Below are 19435 nucleotides of genomic sequence, written 5' to 3' on the forward strand. Positions count from 1 at the left end.
TCTTGTACATAGGGGGCAGTATTATAGTAGTTATATTCTTGTACATAGGGGCAGTATTATAGTAGTTATATTCTTGTACATAGGGGGCAGTATTATAGTAGTTATATTCTTGTACATAGGGGCAGTATTATAGTAGTTATATTCCTGTACATAGGGGCAGTATTATAGTAGTTATATTCTTGTACATAGGGGGCAGTACTATAGTAGTTATATTCTTGTACATAGGAGCAGTATTATAGTAGTTATATTCTTGTAAATAGGGGACAGTATTATAGTAGTTATATTCTTGTACGTAGGGAGCAGTATTATAGTAGTTATATTCTTGTACATAGGGGCAGTATTATAGTAGTTATATTCTTGTACATAGGGGCAGTATTATAGTAGTTATATTCTTGTACATAGGGGGCAGTATTATAGTAGTTATATTCTTGTACATAGGGGCAGTATTATAGCAGTTATATTCCTGTACATAGGGGCAGTATTATAGTAGTTATATTCTTGTACATAGGGGGCAGTACTATAGTAGTTATATTCTTGTACATAGGAGCAGTATTATAGTAGTTATATTCTTGTAAATAGGGGACAGTATTATAGTAGTTATATTCTTGTACGTAGGGAGCAGTATTATAGTAGTTATATTCATGTACATAGGGGCAGTATTATAGTAGTTATATTCTTGTACATAGGGGGTAGTATTATAGTAGTTATATTCTTGTACATAGGGGGCAGTATTATAGTAGTTATATTCTTGTACATAGGGGCAGTATTATAGTAGTTATATTCTTGTACATAGGAGCAGTAGTATAGTAGTTATATTCTTGTACATAGGGGGCAGTATTATAGTAGTTATATTCTTGTACATATGAGCAGTATTATAGTAGTTATATTCTTGTACATAGGGGCAGTATTATAGTAGTTATATTCTTGTACATAGGGGGCAGTATTATAGTAGTTATATTCTTGTACATAGGGGCAGTATTATAGTAGTTATATTCTTGTACATAGGGGACAGTATTATAGTAGTTATATTCTTGTACATAGGGGCAGTATTATAGTAGTTATATTCTTGTACATAGGGGCAGTATTATAGTAGTTATATTCTTGTACATAGGGGGCAGTATTATAGTAGTTATATTCTTGTACATAGGGGCAGTATTATAGTAGTTATATTCTTGTACATAGGAGGCAGTATTATAGTAGTTATATTCTTGTACATAGGAGGCAGTATTATAGTAGTTATATTCTTGTACATAGGGGCAGTATTATAGTAGTTATATTCCTGTACATAGGGGCAGTATTATAGTAGTTATATTCTTGTACATAGGGAGCAGTATTATAGTAGTTATATTCTTGTACATAGGGAGCAGTATTATAGTAGTTATATTCTTGTACATAGGGGCAGTATTATAGTAGTTATATTCTTGTAAATAGGGGGCAGTATTATAGTAGTTATATTCTTGTACATAGGGGGCAGTATTATAGTAGTTATATTCTTGTACATAGGGGACAGTATTATAGTAGTTATATTCTTGTAAATAGGGGGCAGTATTATAGTAGTTATATTCTTGTACATAGGGGGCAGTATTATAGTAGTTATATTCTTGTACATAGGGGCAGTATTATAGTAGTTATATTCTTGTACATAGGAGGCAGTATTATAGTAGTTATATTCTTGTACATAGGGGCAGTATTATAGTAGTTATATTCCTGTACATAGGGGCAGTATTATAGTAGTTATATTCCTGTACATAGGGGCAGTATTATAGTAGTTATATTCTTGTACATAGCGGCAGTATTATAGTAGTTATATTCCTGTACATAGGGGCAGTATTATAGTAGTTATATTCTTATACATAGGGGCAGTATTATAGTAGTTATATTCTTGTACATAGGGAGCAGTATTATAGTAGTTATATTCTTGTACATAGGGGACAGTATTATAGTAGTTATATTCTTGTAAATAGGGGGCAGTATTATAGTAGATATAGTCTTTTCAGAAATATTGAGAACCATTTTCTGTGACTTGGAATCTAGTCTGAGCAATAGACGAACCTACATGTAACCATTGATGGCTGCTTGTTTTCGGTGCTTACTAATGTGAGAGTCACTCGGGGATTGGCTCTTGGGTTCTGTATATTGCAGCTCATATTATGTTGCTGCAGTATTATTACTGGGATATTAGCTAGAGCATAGGATATCCTTCTTGTTTGCTGAATCAATACTATGGAGACCGCAGCTCATCCATTTAACCTGTGTTACTATCATCATCATTACTGCATCAAACGCGTCGTGAGTTGCTGAATTGCTGCTTCTGAAAGAAGGATGAATATTCGGAAGCGCCGAGAGCTTATCACTAGATGCCGGGGGTTAAATGGTGGCCTCACCGTTCAGATTTGTAACCTTGGCTTCTTATCTGAGATGATCATTTATACAGATGACCTCTCTACTGATGAGTATTGATGTAACGATGCCAAAACTTTAAAGGAACTGAGGTCAACGGCATTGATGATCAGGAGAAGGCTCAGGAGGAGATTGAAGAAGAGTAAAGGATAGATAACCCCTCTCCTGCCAGCTTGCTCTACAGACTCCCAACAGCTGGCATCTGGCGTATGTGGTACAAATAACTCTAAGATGAACCATACGGGTATCCTGGCACATTATGTATGCGGTGGTTAGCACTTCTCATCTCTTCGTTAGATGTTCGATGGAACATAAGCCACACGTTTCACATCTTACTGAGGCCACTGAATAAACTCTTCGAGCCAGGGTCCCAGTTTTTTTGGCATAAGATACGGAGTTCTGCACTGAATCATTGACTTTTTAGTTAATATTCGGGACACTTGGAAACCCAGCAGATGGTAGGAACTGCATATTGTTGGGGGCTTTGGCCTGTTGGGACAGTGGTCGCCAGACTTTATCCTATTACACCGAAGAGGCCATTACTTTTAACCTATAAAATAACAACTGTCCTTCACAAGTTTACTTGTAAGGCAGATGTCAAGGCACCGACAACTAAGAGTCCAACGTGTATATGGATCTTTTTAGGTGCATGCCCGTATATACTGACCACATTGTTAGGGATTGTATAGTAAATATCAGGCAAAATATATTCTATGTAATGTACCTTGCAGTTATTAAAGTGGATCTGTCACTTGCCATAAATATAGGACTTTAACCTGGTGTAAATGCCGCTGTTCTCCTGAATCCGGAGATGTTTTTCTTTTATTCCTGCTCCTCTCCGTTCCTGAGATATGGCCCCCTCTTCCCTATAGAAAAATCGAATACTGTTTAGCCAACTGGGCGTGGCCCTCAAGAAGACTCCTACAGAGAAGAGTCCAACAACCATGCCCACTTAACTAACAAGACTAGATTTATATACTGAGAGAATGTTGACTGAAAAAAAAAAGATTAATTTACATATAGGGAAGATGAGGCCATATCTCCGGGGCAGAAATAAGAGAAACACCACGCCAGATTCAGGACGACAGCGGCATCTACACCGGGTCCTCCTCACTCCTCTGTGCCCATTGATACTCGGCTGAGCTGGCCGCTCCTTTTATGCTCGGTTTAGTGGATCTGGTTTATTAGAATTAAAATCCAACATGCCCTATCCTCCTCTTCCCCCGACATCTGCAGTCAGGACCCCCCCAATATACAAAGACCTTCTGCCCATCCTTGCTCCTTTAGATAATATACACTGAACACTTATTTATTTGGGGCTTTATGAGATCTTTAAAAAAAAACAAAACCAGCCAGTTTTTGGATTTGACAAGGATCCGGTCCATGCTATGGATGATCTCCTCCAGATCTCATGGGGAGAGGCTTGTCTTATCTGGAGGAGGCTGTAACAAATGTAAGACTGAAGGCTGGAGCAGACGTCTTCTCCTTCTCTGATCTCATCTATAGCGGTGCTCTCCATCCTGTGGTCCAAAATGTTTACAAAAACTATGACTCCCAGCTGGAGAACCACTGGATTTTTCATCTTTCGGCTTCTCTAGTTTTCTTAGTGACGGATCTTCTTTAATAACCACAGGGTACGTTACATAGATGACGTTTTTTTTTGCCATAAATGACACATTTGTGTTGTGTGATAAAACCTACGCAATTATTATCTAATAGCGTTAAAGGGAATTTCCTATCAAGACTGTTCCTGCTCAGTCTTGTTAGGTTACGTAGATGTCATAGGGGGAAAATCCTTGATGTGGGACCCTCTTCGGTGTACCGGCATGGTGCGTGGATCAGCGTTGTAGGTGCCGGGGGAATCTCCATTCCTGTGTACATTCCTGCACCTTTCTTCAAGAATGTGTAAAAATCTTTGCTTCTTCTCGTATGGTTCTGGTGGTCTATAGTTATAAGCCGATGGTTTTAGGTGTACTGCTCCTTTAAGGTCAGTGACCTCAATGCCTCGGTCTTGATTGTGCTTCCTAGTGAATCGATAGATTGCTTTTTCAATAATGATGGATTGGACGTTTGCTGTGTGTGGTAAGCACAAGATAATCGTTGTAGGTTTTCTCTCCACAGCAAAAATCAACTAAGGTTATTTGCTCAGGTTTCTATATTCTTCATATACACCCATGTGGATATTTCATGGTGTTGCCCATATTGCCAGACTGGCTTCCATTGCTCAGAGCCTGACCTATTGACTATGTCTTCTACAGGACTGCCCGCAGATTCTTCCTTCTACTCAGATCTACATCCCGGTCGGAGTGGTGAAGCCGATCACACTGACCGCCAAGAACCTTCCCCAGCCGCAGTCCGGGCAGCGCAATTACGAGTGCATCTTTCACATCCCGGGCAGTGTGACGCGAGTGACGGCTCTGCGCTTCAACAGCACCAGCATTCAGTGCCAGAACACCTCGGTAAGTGGCAGCTCTGCAAAGTGCATTATCCTTAGTACCCAGCCGAGCGTCTTACTGTGTGCATGCATGTGAGCGTTTGTGGCTCCGCTGGGAGCGCAGATTCAGGGGGTGCAGAGGTAGCATGCGCTCCCAGCCTCTACTGCTCCATGGGGACACCTAAGACGACTCAGTAGCACCTTATTCATGTTTTTACATTTAGGTATTAAAGCTTCAACTTAAACTTCTTGAGTGTTTTTTTAATATATATTTATGTCTATCTAGTGCTCTTCCCATCAGATGGCCATTAAAGGGGTGTCCCATAATTTGCCAAGAAGGAAATGGATCAAAATATGTAAATAACCAACACTCACCTGGTAAATCCGCCGCTCCAGTGGTCACCGCTGGTGTTTGGTGACTTGGCTGCATCGCTCGCATGACAGCTGCAGCTGACCCTGGCCTCAGTGTTGAACGTAGAACAATAAGGCCAGTGATTGGCTGCAGCGGTCTTGTAGATGTACTGCACGCCTACGATGCAATAAGTATACATTGATTAGCGGTGACCATTGGAGCTACGGCCAATCGATCAGGTGAGTGCTGCTCGCTAAGCTTTGTATGTGGTGTGTATGATCCGCACATAAGGGGGAACCGAATCGATGGGACTTTTGTGGCATTTCTTCTGAAACACCTATTTAAGCAATTTCACACCTGCAATAGGAGCTTCTGTCATAGATCCTGCCGAAAAATAAGGTGATCCGTAATCTCAGTGCTTCGCTGTCAGTGATCTGGTTATATCTCCTTTTTTTCCTTCATTGGAGCCATCAGACACAAGTCACTGATTTCACAAGCACTTTTCAATGACTCATTGCTTTAAGGGTGTAAATGTGTCTGGGAGTTTATCACCGCCCTCACCAGTAATGACGAGCAGCGACCAGTGAGCAGCTGGCGATTCATTAAGAGATGACAGCGCTGAGGCCCGTAATCAATAACTGCAGATATTTCTCTGAACGCCGGCCCAGTCTATGGGATTATATAGAGAGCAGAAGGGTCTCTATCTATATCTCTCTTTCTCTATCTCTCTCTCTTCATCTCTTTCTGTTTCTCTCTCTTTATCTCTATCTCTTTCTCTATCCCCCTTTCTCTGTCTCCCCCCTCTCTCTGTCTCCCCCCTCTCTCTCTGTCTCCCCCCTCTCTCTCTGTCTCCCCCCTCTCTCTCTGTCTCCCCCCTCTCTCTCTGTCTCCCCCCTCTCTCTCTGTCTCCCCCCTCTCTCTCTGTCTCCCCCCTCTCTCTCTGTCTCCCCCCTCTCTCTCTGTCTCCCCCCTCTCTCTCTGTCTCCCCCCTCTCTCTCTGTCTCCCCCCTCTCTCTCTGTCTCCCCCCTCTCTCTCTGTCTCCCCCCTCTCTCTCTGTCTCCCCCCTCTCTCTCTGTCTCCCCCCTCTCTCTCTGTCTCCCCCCTCTCTCTCTGTCTCCCCCCTCTCTCTCTGTCTCCCCCCTCTCTCTCTGTCTCCCCCCTCTCTCTCTGTCTCCCCCCTCTCTCTCTGTCTCCCCCCTCTCTCTCTCCCTCTCTGTCTCCCCCCTCTCTCTCTCCCTCTCTAGCCCCCCCTCTCTCTCTCCCTCTCTAGCCCCCCCTCTCTCTCTCCCTCTCTAGCCCCCCCTCTCTCTCTCCCTCTCTAGCCCCCCCTCTCTCTCTCCCTCTCTAGCCCCCCCTCTCTCTCTCCCTCTCTAGCCCCCCCTCTCTCTCTCCCTCTCTAGCCCCCCCTCTCTCTCTCCCTCTCTAGCCCCCCCTCTCTCTCTCCCTCTCTAGCCCCCCCTCTCTCTCTCCCTCTCTCTCTCTAGCCCCTCTCTCTGTTCCCCCTCTCTCTCTATCCTCGCTCTCATATGTAGCTCAGTAATATCTGTCTACCATATGCTGTGTGTGGCTTCCAGTCCTTCTGCACATGACGGGCCCGTTTCAGCGTTATTTTCCTCCTAATAAACCTATTTACATAGTGTTTATTTCCCAGAGGTGCAGACGGGATTTTATGATTACAAAACTGCAGCAAATGAATGCAAAGCAGGAAAGAGCAAAATGTAAAATACGGGAATGTACCCAAACCGTGGAGCTGATCTCTGGGAGCTGCAGTTCTCTGTGGTCCAGCCAAACTTGTGTAACTGGACAGAATGTGGCGCGTCCGTCCATCTGTGCCGTCCTGCGTCTCCGGTCTGTGCAGTACATGGACCTGAATGCTGGTTTTGCACAGTTTTGTTGCATATTGGATGTGAGCTGGAGCCGTCATGGGGGATTTGGTGGATGTCTGTGTTCTGCTGTGCTGTTTTGAAGGTCAATAATTGCGTTTGTTAAGTCGCTTGTTATATGCTGCTCAGTGCAATATTTTACAGGATGACTGGTCCCGGTGGTCCGTACATATCTTTACAGCTTATAGGGATCTGTAGTGTGCCAAACAGAACACACATCTAACATAACACATTACAGTAATTACCCTGTACTGATCCTGCGTTACATCCTGTATTATACCCCAGAGCTGCACTCACTATTCTGCTGGTGGCATCACTGTGTATATACATTACATTACTGATCCTGAGTTACATCCTGTATTATACCCCAGAGCTGCACTCACTATTCTGCTGCTACAGTCACTGTGTACATACATTACATTACTGATCCTGTACTGACCCTGAGTTACATCCTGTATTATACTCCAGAGCTGCACTCACTATTCTGCTGGTGCAGGCACTGTGTACATACATTACATTACTGATCCTGAGTTACATCCTGTATTATACTTCAGAGCTGCACTCATTATTCTGCTGGTGCAGTCACTGTCGACATACATTACATTACTGATCCTGAGTTACCTCCTCTATTATACTCCAGAGCTGCACTCACTATTCTGCTGGTGCAGTCACTGTGTACATACATTACATTACTGATCCTGAGTTACATCCTGTATTATACTCCAGAGGAGCTGTACTCACTATTCTGCTGGTGCAGTCACTGTGTACATACAGGATGTAACTCAGGATCAGTAATGTAATGTATGTACACAGTGACTGCACCAGCAGAATAGTGTGTGCAGCTCTGGAGTATAATACAGGATGTAACTCAGGATCAGTAATGTAATGTATATACACAGTGACTGCACCAGCAGAATAGTGAATGCAGCTCTGGAGTATAATACAGGATGTAACTCAGGATCAGTAATGTAATGTATTATACTCCAGAGCTGCATTCACTATTCTGCTGGTGCAGTCACTGTGTATATAAATTACATTACTGATCCTGAGTTACATCCTGTATTATACTCCAGAGCTGCACTCACTATTCTGCTGGTGCAGTCACTGTGTACATACATTACTGATCCTGCACTGATGCTGAGTTACATCCAGTATTATACCTCAGAGCTGAAATCTCCAATGCTTTCCTGCTTGTTCAGTGTCTGCCCGTGGCTTAAACTGGTAATGTTCATTATGTAACGTCTGTTCCTTATATCAGGCATTGTACTTTTAATCTGATGTTGAAGCGCGCTCTCCCTGCATTGTAGAAACTAAGCTAAGCTGTCAGTGGTGCATGTTGGGAGTCTGACGACAAGATTACGGACTTGCCAATGGTAATGGCAGAATTCTGAATGCAGCTCTGGAGTATAACCTGGGTGTAGTAACACTGAAAGAATATACACGTACCAGTGCCACTTGCTCCTCAGTGTTTTGCAATTAGCCAGAATGATTTGAGTGTCAGGCATCCAGAGATGATGTGGGTTTGTGTGTTAGTCCATTGTAGTTTATGGGCCCTTGGTTACGTAATGGAGGTTGCAGAGCACTTAACACAGAGATTTGCTTGTTCTCTTTGTACATATTAAGCAGCTTTTGCCTGGTGGCCGGGATCCTCCTTTGTTTCTTCACTTCTCTCCAGCATTTGCCAAGTCTGTGCGTATTAAGGGGAGAATAAAGGCCCCGTCACACTTAGCGACGCTGCAACGAACCCGACAACGATACGACCTGTCAGGGATCGTTGCTGCGTCGCTATGTGGTCGCTGGTGAGCTGTCAAACAGGCAGGCTCACCAACAATCAGGGGAGCAGCGACATTGTGGAAAGAATCTTTCCACGATGTCCTGCTCCTGGTTACTAGCCTGCTGAAGCAGGAGCAGGCTGGTAACTATGGTAAACATCAGGTTACTAGGGGCACACGCGCTCCTAGTAACCCGTTGTTTATCATGGTTACCACTCTGCTACAGTGAGCGGGAGGTTACCGTTCACTTTAGCAGGCTCGTAACCATGATAAACAACGGGTTACTAGGTGCGCGTGTGCCCCTAGTAACCTGATATTTACCATGGTTACCAGCGTGATCGCTGCTCCCGCTGGTCACACACAGCGATGTGTGCTCACCAGCGGGAGGACAACGACCAAAAATTGGTCCAGGACACTTTGCAGTGATCAGCGACCTCACAGCAGGGGCCTGATCGCTGCAAAGTGTCACACATAGCGACATCGCTGGTGAGGTCGATGTTGCGTCACCAAAACCGTGACACAGCAGCGATCTCGCTATGTGAGACGGGGGCTTTAGAGATGGAAGGTGGTCAGTTTGCTTCTTGGAGGAGCCTGTACTCGGGGGTAGGAGGTCTCGTGATGTCCCTGGGAGTTTCCATGCAGAGCCTTGGAGAGCGCAGAAGGCGGGTCAATGAGAGCGTGAAATCCATGAAAGAAGTTCACTTCACCAAACCTCAGTAGATTAATTGTGTTTGCAAAGCTCTTCAGCCAAGAAAATACAGATCTAATGTATTGATGGACAAGGTGTCTCTGGGGATGGATGCTGTTCCAAGCTGCCCGCCAGCCGCCTTCCCTCCTCTGAGTGCACGCTCCGGCTGCTCTGCACAACTTACCTCCCAGCATGTGCATTGTGTTTTTTGTTTTCTATGTTGGCCCTTGGCTTTGTGTGTCCAACAATCTGATCCTGACCGAATACAGCTATTGATGTACAATGAGCAATTCTCTAAGCCTATCCTTAACTCTTACACAACTAGAAATGACTTTATATTAAACCTATTACACTGCTCACTATGTACAAGTATATAAATACTATAATGCTACCCCTTACGTCCAAGAATATAACTACTACTAGATGGTGGCCCGATTGTAATGCATCGGGTATTCTAGAATATGTATGCGGCCGACCGGGCGCAATCAGCAAAACGGTGTTTAAATTTGGCGGCAATATCGGTGATTGGTCACGGGTGGCGGCCGCGACCAATCAGCGAACTGTGTTAGTGAGGACCGGAGAGCTTGTTTAAATTTGGCGATAAAATCGACCAATCAGCAGAGCGTTGTTTAAATTTGGCGGCAATCTCGCTGATTGGTCTCGGCCGGCCGGCGGCCGGGACCAATGAGCAGAGCGGTGTTTAAATTTGGCGCCAAAATCGCTGATTTGTAGCGGTCGCTGGCGGCCACGACCAATCAGCACAGCGGTGTTTACATTTGGCGCCAATCTCGCTGATTGGTCGCGGTCGGCCGGCCACCGCGACCAATCAGCAGAGTGGCGTTTAAATTTGCCGGCCATCTCGCTGATTGGTCGCGGTCGGCCACCGCAACCAATCAGCAGAGCTGCATTTAAATTTGCCGGACATCTCGCTGATTGGTCGCGGTGGCCGGCCGCGATTAATCAGCAGAGCGGCGTTTAAATTTGTCGCCCATCTCGCTAATTGGTCGCGGTGGCCGGCCGCGATTAATCAGCAGAGCGGCGTTTAAATTTGCCGCCCATCTCGCTCATTGGTCGCGGCCGGCCACTGCGACCAATCAGCAGAGCGTTGTTTAAATTTGGCGCCAATCTCGCAGATTGGACGCGTCTGGCGTCCGCGACCAATTAGCACAGCGGTGTTTAAATGTGGCGTCAAAATTGGTGATTGGTTGCGGCCGCTATTTAAATGTGGCGCCCAAATCAGTGATTGGTCGCGGGCAGCGGCCGCGACCAATCAGCAGAGCGGTGTTTAACTTTAGCGCCAAGATCACTGATTGGTCGTCCTCTCCGCACGCGACCAATCAGCGAATCGTATTGGTGAGGAGCGGGGAGCGGAATCGTATTAGTGAGGACCGGGGAGCGCCGCTGCCTGTACCGCTACTTCCTCTGCGAGAAGCCGGGACATGAGCGACTGCTTGCAGCAGAAGTATCCCGACCCGCAGCACCGCTCCCCGGTCCTCCCTTCACACCCTAGCCGCTGATGTCCCCCACAGTATCCGCATGGTGTTACAAAGGTCCGGACATTTGTGTTAAAAATCGCTGATTGGTCGCTGGCTCTGCCCGCGACCAATCACCGATTTGGGCGCCAAATTTAAATATCGGCCGCGACCAATCACCGATCTTGGCTCCACATTTAAACACCGCTGTGCTGATTGGTCGCCGAAGCTGGGCGCGACCAATCACCGATTTTGGCGCCACATTTAAATAGCGTCGGCGACCAATCAGTACAGCAGTGTTTAAATGTGGAGCCAAGATCGGTGATTGGTCGCGGCCGATATTTAAATTTGGCGCCCAAATAGGTGATTGGTCGCGGGCAGCGGCAGCGACCAATCAGCGATTTTTAACACAAATGTCCGGACGTTTGTAACACCATGCGGATACTGTGGGGGACATCAGCGGCTAGGGTGTGAAGGGAGGACCGGGGAGCGGCGCTGCGGGTCAGGATACTTCTGCTGCGAGCGCCAGCTCATGTCCCGGGTTCTCGCAGCGGAACTATCCGCACAGGCAGCGCCGCTGACATCCATGCGGCTAGGGTGTGAAGGGAGGACCGGGGAGCGGCGCTGACATCCAATTGGTCGCGGCCGCTATTTAAATGTGCCGCACAAATCGGTGATTGGTCGCCGTCTTGGCCCGTGACCAATCACTGATCTTGCTGCCAAAGTTAAACACTACTGTGCTGATTGGTCGCGGACCCTGCCCGCGACCAATCACCGATTTGGGCGCCAAATTTAAATATCGGCCGCGACCAATCACCAATCTTGGCTCCACATTTAAACACCGTTGTGCTGATTGGTCGCGGCCGATATTTAAATGTGGCGCCCAAATCGGTGATTGGTCGCGGGCAGCGTCCACGACCAATCAGCACAGCGGTGTTTAACTTTTGCGCTAAGATCAGTGATTGGTCGGGTCCGAAGACCGCGACCAATCATCGAATCGTCTTGGTGAGCACCGGGGAGCGGCGCTGCCTGTGCGGGTACTTCCGCTGCGAGAACCCAGGACATGAGCGGGCGCTCGCAGCAGAAGTATCCCGACCCGCAGCGGCGCTCCCCGGTCCTCTCTTCCACATGGAGGTCAGCGACGCCGGCGGTCCTTTCGCTGCTACCGGCCGGGAGATGAGCGCCTCGCGCCGGTCATCTCCCGGCTGCATCTCCGTCCCGCAGATGGGTCCGGAGGTCGAGGTCCTTCTGCTGGTATCGGCCGGGAGATAAGCGCCTCGTGGCGCTCATCTCCCGGCTGCATCGCTGCTGAGCTCCGTCCCGCAGATGAGCCGCTAACGGCCGCCATCTTTTTTCAGAAATCCCGCGGCGCTGATTGGCCGCTGCCGGACCAATGAGCGACGCGGGATTTCCTGGACGGACGGACGGACAGACGGACAGAATAAGACGATTATATATATAGATAATATCCCTATATTCAAGAATATACTATAATACTGCCCCCTATGTGCAAGAATATAATTACTATAATAATGTCCCCTATGTACAAGAATATAACTACTATAATACTGCCCCTATGTACAAGAATATAACTACTATAATACTGCCCCCTATGTGCAAGTACATAACTACTATAATACTGCCCCCTATGTACAAGAATATAACTACTATAATACTGCCCCCTATGTACAAGAATATAACTACTATAATACTGCCCCTATGTACAAGAATATAACTACTATAATACTGCCCTCTATGTACAAGAATATAACTACTATAATACTGCCCCTCTGTACAAGAATATAACTACTATAATACTGCCCCCTATGTGCAAGAATATAACTACTATAATACTGCCCCTATGTACAAGAATATAACTACTATAATACTGCCCCCTATGTGCAAGTACATAACTACTATAATACTGCCCCCTATGTACAAGAATATAACTACTATAATACTGCCCCTATGTACAAGAATATAACTACTATAATACTGCACCTTATGTACAAGAATATAACTACTATAATACTGCTCCTATGTACAAGAATATAACTACTATAATACTGCTCCTATGTACAAGAATATAACTACTATAATACTGCCCCTATGTACAAGAATATAACTACTATAATACTGCTCCTATGTACAAGTACATACCTGGGAACACTTTGTGAGCTCTCTGGGTATTTGTATGCATGGTATGTCTGTAGGTACGTGCGATATGTATTTTATATATACAAGTGTATTCATCTCCTTTGCTCTCAAGGATCGAAGACTAATAGAAATTTGCTCTTTATCCATGGAGTTGATTTTATCCTTCTAGCGCTGATTTTGCTGTAATGTTTCTTTTTTTTTTTTATTATTTCCCTTTTCTAGTTTTCAGATGCAAAAAAAAAAAAACCCCAAAAAATTCTTGTGTAGACCTTGTTATTCCCCCCACTCTGCCTTTCTCTTTCTTTCTCCCTCTCGATGCGGCCGTCACATTTATCTTGCTCGTAGCTGCGTTTTCAAGTGAGGAGGGAGAATCAGGAGAATTTGATAGGATCCAATTAAATTTGTGCAGATAAAATGATGATGAATTGCAGCCGGGTTCCACAGAGACGCCCTGTACGTTCCCGCCAGCCCCGTGGAGCTCGCAAGGAGCTGAGGTCATCAGCTGCAGGAAAGAAATAGGACACAGCTGCATGTACGGCGGCGGCGTCTGCAGCCAGGGTGGAGGAGAATTCTGCATTATTAGTGCAAGGTGCAAATAAATGACATTGATTATTGTAGGAATCGCAGTAACAATGCTTGGTGCGTTCTAATTTACACAAGTCCTATAATAGTATGAGATATTGACCTTTTTATTTCTACTGAAATTTGTCAAGGCGAGTCCTGTTTCATATAGGACAAAGTGGCTGATCTGATTTTGCCCTATAGGGGTTTGAGGTAGCAGGTGATTCCAGGTCTTTCTACTGCTACCAATGTCCATAGCAGCTTCATATATGCATAGTATGGCGGTAAAATTATCATTCTGCAAAATGCAATATTTTTTTTAATAATGTACTTTGTTTTGTCAACTGTAGGGATTCATTTTTTTTTTTGCCCCATAAATTACATAATAAATAATAATAATTAGTAGTAGTATTTTTTATATTGCTATTATGATTATTACAATCATTTATATTTTATTATCTATATTTATTATAATTATTATTTAGATTTTTATTTATAATATCTACGGTATATTAGTATATATTTTTATTATAATACATTTTTATATCATTTTATTCATATTTTATTATATATTTATTTTTACAATTGTAATGTTTATTATGTGTATTTGTTGTTATTTTTATTTATTTATGCATCCTTTTTTTTTCGGTGTCCGCTATTCTTTTATCTTGGCTTTCTTAAGAGTGGCAGTCAGTCATGAAGAGAAACAGTCACGGCAGGTGCGCTTTCCCCCCATCTCAGCTGGTGTCTTCCATTCTCAATTTTTGGTTAATGCATTTTGCCGTTGGTATGAACCATAAATTCTCAATGGCACCTCTCTCTGCTTTTTTTTTTTTTTCCTTTTCCTTTTATAACCCCCACAGAAAATAAATCCGAAAATTAATTCCGGAGGCGTCTGTAGTAAACATGACATAAAGCCCCTAAATCACAATAATGTCTTTAATTTCTACATGTTAGCTTTTTTTTTTGCTTTATATATATTTTTCCTATTATTCAGATCTACCACTAAGAAGAATATTACCCGGCGCCCTCCACAAAACTCCACATTTTATTTTATTCCTTGCCAAAAAAATGAATTTATTGCAACCATCAAGCTGCTAAATCCTTATTAATCGAACGGTTTATGTTCTTCACGTCGTGTTGGCAGTAAACAAATTTGTTCTCCGTAGACGACTGCTTTTATTTTTATTTTTTTTTTTTATTTTACTTTTATTTTCTGAAGAGCCAAAAATGGAGAGATCTGCAATAATAAAAGGAGTAAATCTCTCTTAAGGCCAGATATCAGGTCGAGGATGGTTGTCCCATAGAGCGCACACATTACAAGTCATAAGCTATTATCATCGAGCTGGGGCCAATGCTGGATTTTAGGGGTTGGTCAAGAATGACCCTTTAATTCTAGGCGGATGAACATCTAGTGTGTAGGGGTCTTGTGACTCTCCCCTAACATATGATGATTTGGGGTAAAACGATCGCCAGCTGTGTTGTGTGCTTATATAGGAATTGGGAACGATGCTATGAAGACTCGGGGTCTTCCGTGGGCGTAACACTGCTCAGACAACACAGGGTGAAGGTGAAACAGCGTGGCAATACTTTATTGAACCACAAAGCGGACAATAAACAGATGAAACAATCCAAGGAAATACCCAAGATGGTGAAAATTACAGTCCTCACTCTTCTGATGGCCCGCCGAGAGTAGGGTAGCTGCAATTTTGGGGCTTCTAGGGCCGACTACCCCCCACCAGTGGCACCCCGCTTTTGGCGGGCCCCCAAAGAGAGAAGATAACGACAAGCTTAGGAAAGTAGCCAAGAGCAGTGAAGTCTGGGGCTAGGTGACCTGCTTGTCCCAAACTTGATTCTTCAAGATGTCTCTTGAGGGTCCATCAATGGTCAGTGGAGCCGCTCTGTATTATTCCTCCTGCTAGGGCCGAAGTCCCCTAATCTGACATGCTGTAGAATGACATCGAATAGAGGCAGAGACCCCCTTTTTATAGATCAGTTGTCCTTTCAGCCATCATTCACTGGTCAAGTGCCAGGGATCAAGATGGAAAGGGCTCATGACTCATTGTTTGAGCATTTAATCAAATTGCATAGTTTGTCCTCTATTTCTCAGCAAATCAACAACTCCCTGGGCTGGTATAATACGTAATCAGCATATTATCAAACCGTATTGCTCCATGACCCTATCTTGCAAGATTTGCAGACCTTATGTTGCAGTACATCTCAACTCAAGTGTCAACATTCAGGATTATCCAAACAGTAGTCTGTGTTAATCAACCAAAGAAGAATACGAAAGTCAACATGAAGATAAAAGCATATAGCTCATGGCTTACTGAATTTGTCTGGCATAATTAACCCCTTTATGACGTGGTACGTAATCATACGCACCATGTCATCGCCCCCTGTTCAGCGCGGGTTGATCTATACAGCTGACATGTACCCGCAACTGCCGCAGGTGGAATCGCGATCCACCCGTGGCTGTTAACTAGTTAAAACACATATTTTGTATCGCCGCTTTCAGAATCGCACGATCTATCAATATAAAAAAAAAATTAATCCGATCGGTAAATAGCGTAACGAGAAAAAAGTTCTAAACGGCAGAATTACGTTTTTTTGGTCGCAGCAATATTGCAATAAAATGCAATAACTGGCGATCAAAACATCGTATCTGCCCCAAAATGGTATCAATAAACACCACACCTCGGCACATAAAACATAAGCCCTCACCAGGCCCCAGATCCCAAAAAATGGAGACGCTACGGGTCTCGGAAAATGGCACCATTTTTTTCTTTTAGCAAACTTTAGATTTATTTTCACCACTTAAATAAAAAAGAACCTATACATGTTTGGTGTCTGTGAACCCGTAATGACCTGGAAAATAATAATGGCAGGTCAGTTCTAGCATTCAGTGAACGTGGCAAAAAAAAAACTGTGGAATTGCACTTTTTTTTGCAATTTCACTGCACTTGGATTTTTTTCCTGTTTTCCAGTACACAATATAGTAAAACCAGTGATGTCCTTCAAAAGTACCATTCGTCCCGCAAAAAATAAGCCCTTACATGGCTATATTGATAGAAAAATAAAAAAGTTATGGGGAGCCAACATGAAAACGGAAAATGCTCCGGTCATGAAGGGGTTATGAAGAAAAGCTGTGTCGTCACAAATGCCTGTTTGCCAAAAATGTGACCACCCCTGCCTCGCCTCTCTTCTTCCAGTGCGGCACAGGTTCCCCACCGGTCTCTATACATTCTGCTCCGGCTGAATGGATGTTCCAGCGCTGCAGCCAATCAACACCCGCAGCGGTGACATGTTGGTCACATTTCCGGCTTAAAATTGTCAGCAGCGTTCTCATGTCTGTCCAGACTAAACAGAATGCAGAGAGTGGATGGGGATCCAAGCTGCGGTGGAAATTGAGTGTTGGGGGGGGGGGGGTATGTGATCGGTAACACGAGTGTGCTTTATTTTGTTTTAGTTTGGTGCATACAAGATGGTTTTAAGAAAATATCTAGGGTGGGCAACCCCCTAAGAAAAAATTATAAATCACCTTCATGTGTAATATTGTCCATACGTGTTAGACGACCTACAGGCAGATCGTTGGCTCCCCCTGGTGGTGGCTGAGGACAGTCTATGTCCTGGCATCTCATGGACTCCTCATAGCCAGGCCGAACCTCCAAGAGGACCCATAAGGCAATTACTTCAAAAAGACCATTGAACAAAGCAGAGGGTACAATTTGAGCCTTTTTAGTCTTTTCATTGGCCTAAGGCGGCTTTCCTAACTAGCATTTTGGGGTGGAGTTGGCTTTTTTGATGGAGCCAGTATAAATTCACCTTGGGATAATAGCAAAAGTTCATAATCTCCATTTAGGAATTGTGCGGAGTTGCTGTTTTTCTTCCCCCCATCGAGTCTTCTCAGTTCGTGTAAAGCGCAAATCTACAGATGACAAAACACTTCAGCGGATCCACAATATAAATCAATGATTAAAATGTTGACTTTGTGGTTTTAATGAATCTTTCCCCCTCTTCCCCCCCAAATGCTTTCAATGCATTTAATGTGTTTCCATCAATATATTTCCCAATTTCCTCGGTAACATCGTGTCGCGCTGGTTAAGTGCTTTATTTTGAGATAGCGCACTGCGCTTTTGCTTAATGCCGATGTTCGGGTGATGAATTGTGTATTCAGGTAATGGATGCCTCTGAGTGATTTTTACATTGAGTACCGAGTTCGGCACATTAAACCCATCATGCGAGCGAAGTAGTCGTGGTCATGTAAGGATTTCCTGTATGGAGACGTCGGCCGGGCCGCAATCCTCCGGAGACTTAGTTATTAAGCATGAGCTCTGTAAAATATTTAATGATGTGTTTATCTAAGGGGAGTGGAGGGTAAAAGTGCCCAATCCCCCACTGACAGAGGGACCGTCTGTAGAATTCATTTACTTGAAACTGATAACCTCTGGTCTTTTCTGCAAATTATTTATTCATTGGGAATGCAGTCATGGAACGGATTCACCAAGTAAAGAGCTCTACCTTCGATAGCTTTTGGTCAGACGCTCCTTTTGCTGCCTTCTGACCCCTCCCGTATACATGCACACTCAGCTCCATTGAGCATACATATGTTTTCTCTAGGGAAATTGGATTAAGCTGTAGCCAGACATTTCTTACCGTAGGCATGAGTCCATTGAGTGTGCACCAAGCTCGCGCCTTCATTCCCCTGAATTAGGACAACCCTAACAGATCTTAGATGGCCAACTAGTTTCTCCAAAATTGGTAGATCCTTCCACAATGGCCAAATGTCTATGGACACCTTTAAACAGTTCATAGATCTTACATATTTCTCCTCTTCTGAGTGATTCAGAAAGTTTGATCAACGCCCTAATCGAATTTTCAATCTGATTTGTTCTTGACGAGGGTCGGCTACATGTTGTTTTTTTTTTTTTTGAGCTGGCAAGTTCTCCTCCGCTGGTTGGCCATGATACATTAGATGTTTACACCTCCCTTCATTTCTACAATTTGTAGATGCCACCATGATCGAATTTTCCAAAAAAACATGTGTGGCCGGCATGAAGGCTTCGTTGGTGTGCAGCCTCCTCTCATTCTTCTGCCTAGATGGTACGTAGTGACTCAACTGGACCACGGCATTTTAATTCTCTTATAAGGGCCAAAAGTGTTTCTGGGAAGGTCTGTCGGGTATGTGTGTGCCCACATTGGATAGGATACCTAGATAATATAATTAGGGCAGCAAACTGAACCTTTGCCCCAGATGAAGAAAGCTTTTAGAGGGGTATTCCCATCTCCAATATCCTATCGCAATATGTAGTAGGTGCAATAATATTATTATTAATGGGAACCTGTCACCAGCTTTTTCATATCTGAATTAAGACTAGCACCTTAATCAGCACTTCTGCTGCCTTCCATAAAGGGATATATAACCACCCCCCCCCCCCCCCCCCATATAAACCCCCAAAATCTTTTGAAACTCTCCTGCGCTCTATGTAAATCCTGCCAGTCCGGTCCATTAGACGTCTATCCCTCCTCCTGGCATTTGTTTGCCATCCTCATTCTCTGATTGACGTGGCTGACTCCTTCTGCGTCATCCAGATAGCCGGGTGAAATATTGCATCCGCGCAGAGACGTCGCTGGCTCGCGCCTGCGCACTTTACTTTGCCCTACTGTGGGCAGAGCCTAAAACGTAAGTGCACATGCACTCATACATCCTACTAA

At 44.3% G+C, this 19435-nt stretch overlaps 1 protein-coding gene across 4 annotated transcripts in view; it reads left to right on the forward strand.

The window, feature by feature from the left end:
- Positions 1 to 19435, forward strand: part of PLXNA1 (plexin A1) — a 305584-nt gene that overhangs the window by 206107 nt on the left and 80042 nt on the right. For all 4 annotated transcript variants that reach the window (XM_073644943.1, XM_073644947.1, XM_073644946.1 and 1 more), the window contains exon 10: positions 4659 to 4859. In XM_073644943.1, the coding sequence (XP_073501044.1) occupies positions 4659 to 4859 (201 nt within the window). The remainder of the gene's footprint in view (positions 1 to 4658; positions 4860 to 19435) is intronic.

Source organism: Phyllobates terribilis, unplaced genomic scaffold, assembly GCF_046119375.1.
Source record: "Phyllobates terribilis strain yellow unplaced genomic scaffold, ASM4611937v1 Scaffold_8__6_contigs__length_399053987, whole genome shotgun sequence".
Lineage (NCBI taxonomy): Eukaryota > Metazoa > Chordata > Amphibia > Anura > Dendrobatidae > Phyllobates > Phyllobates terribilis.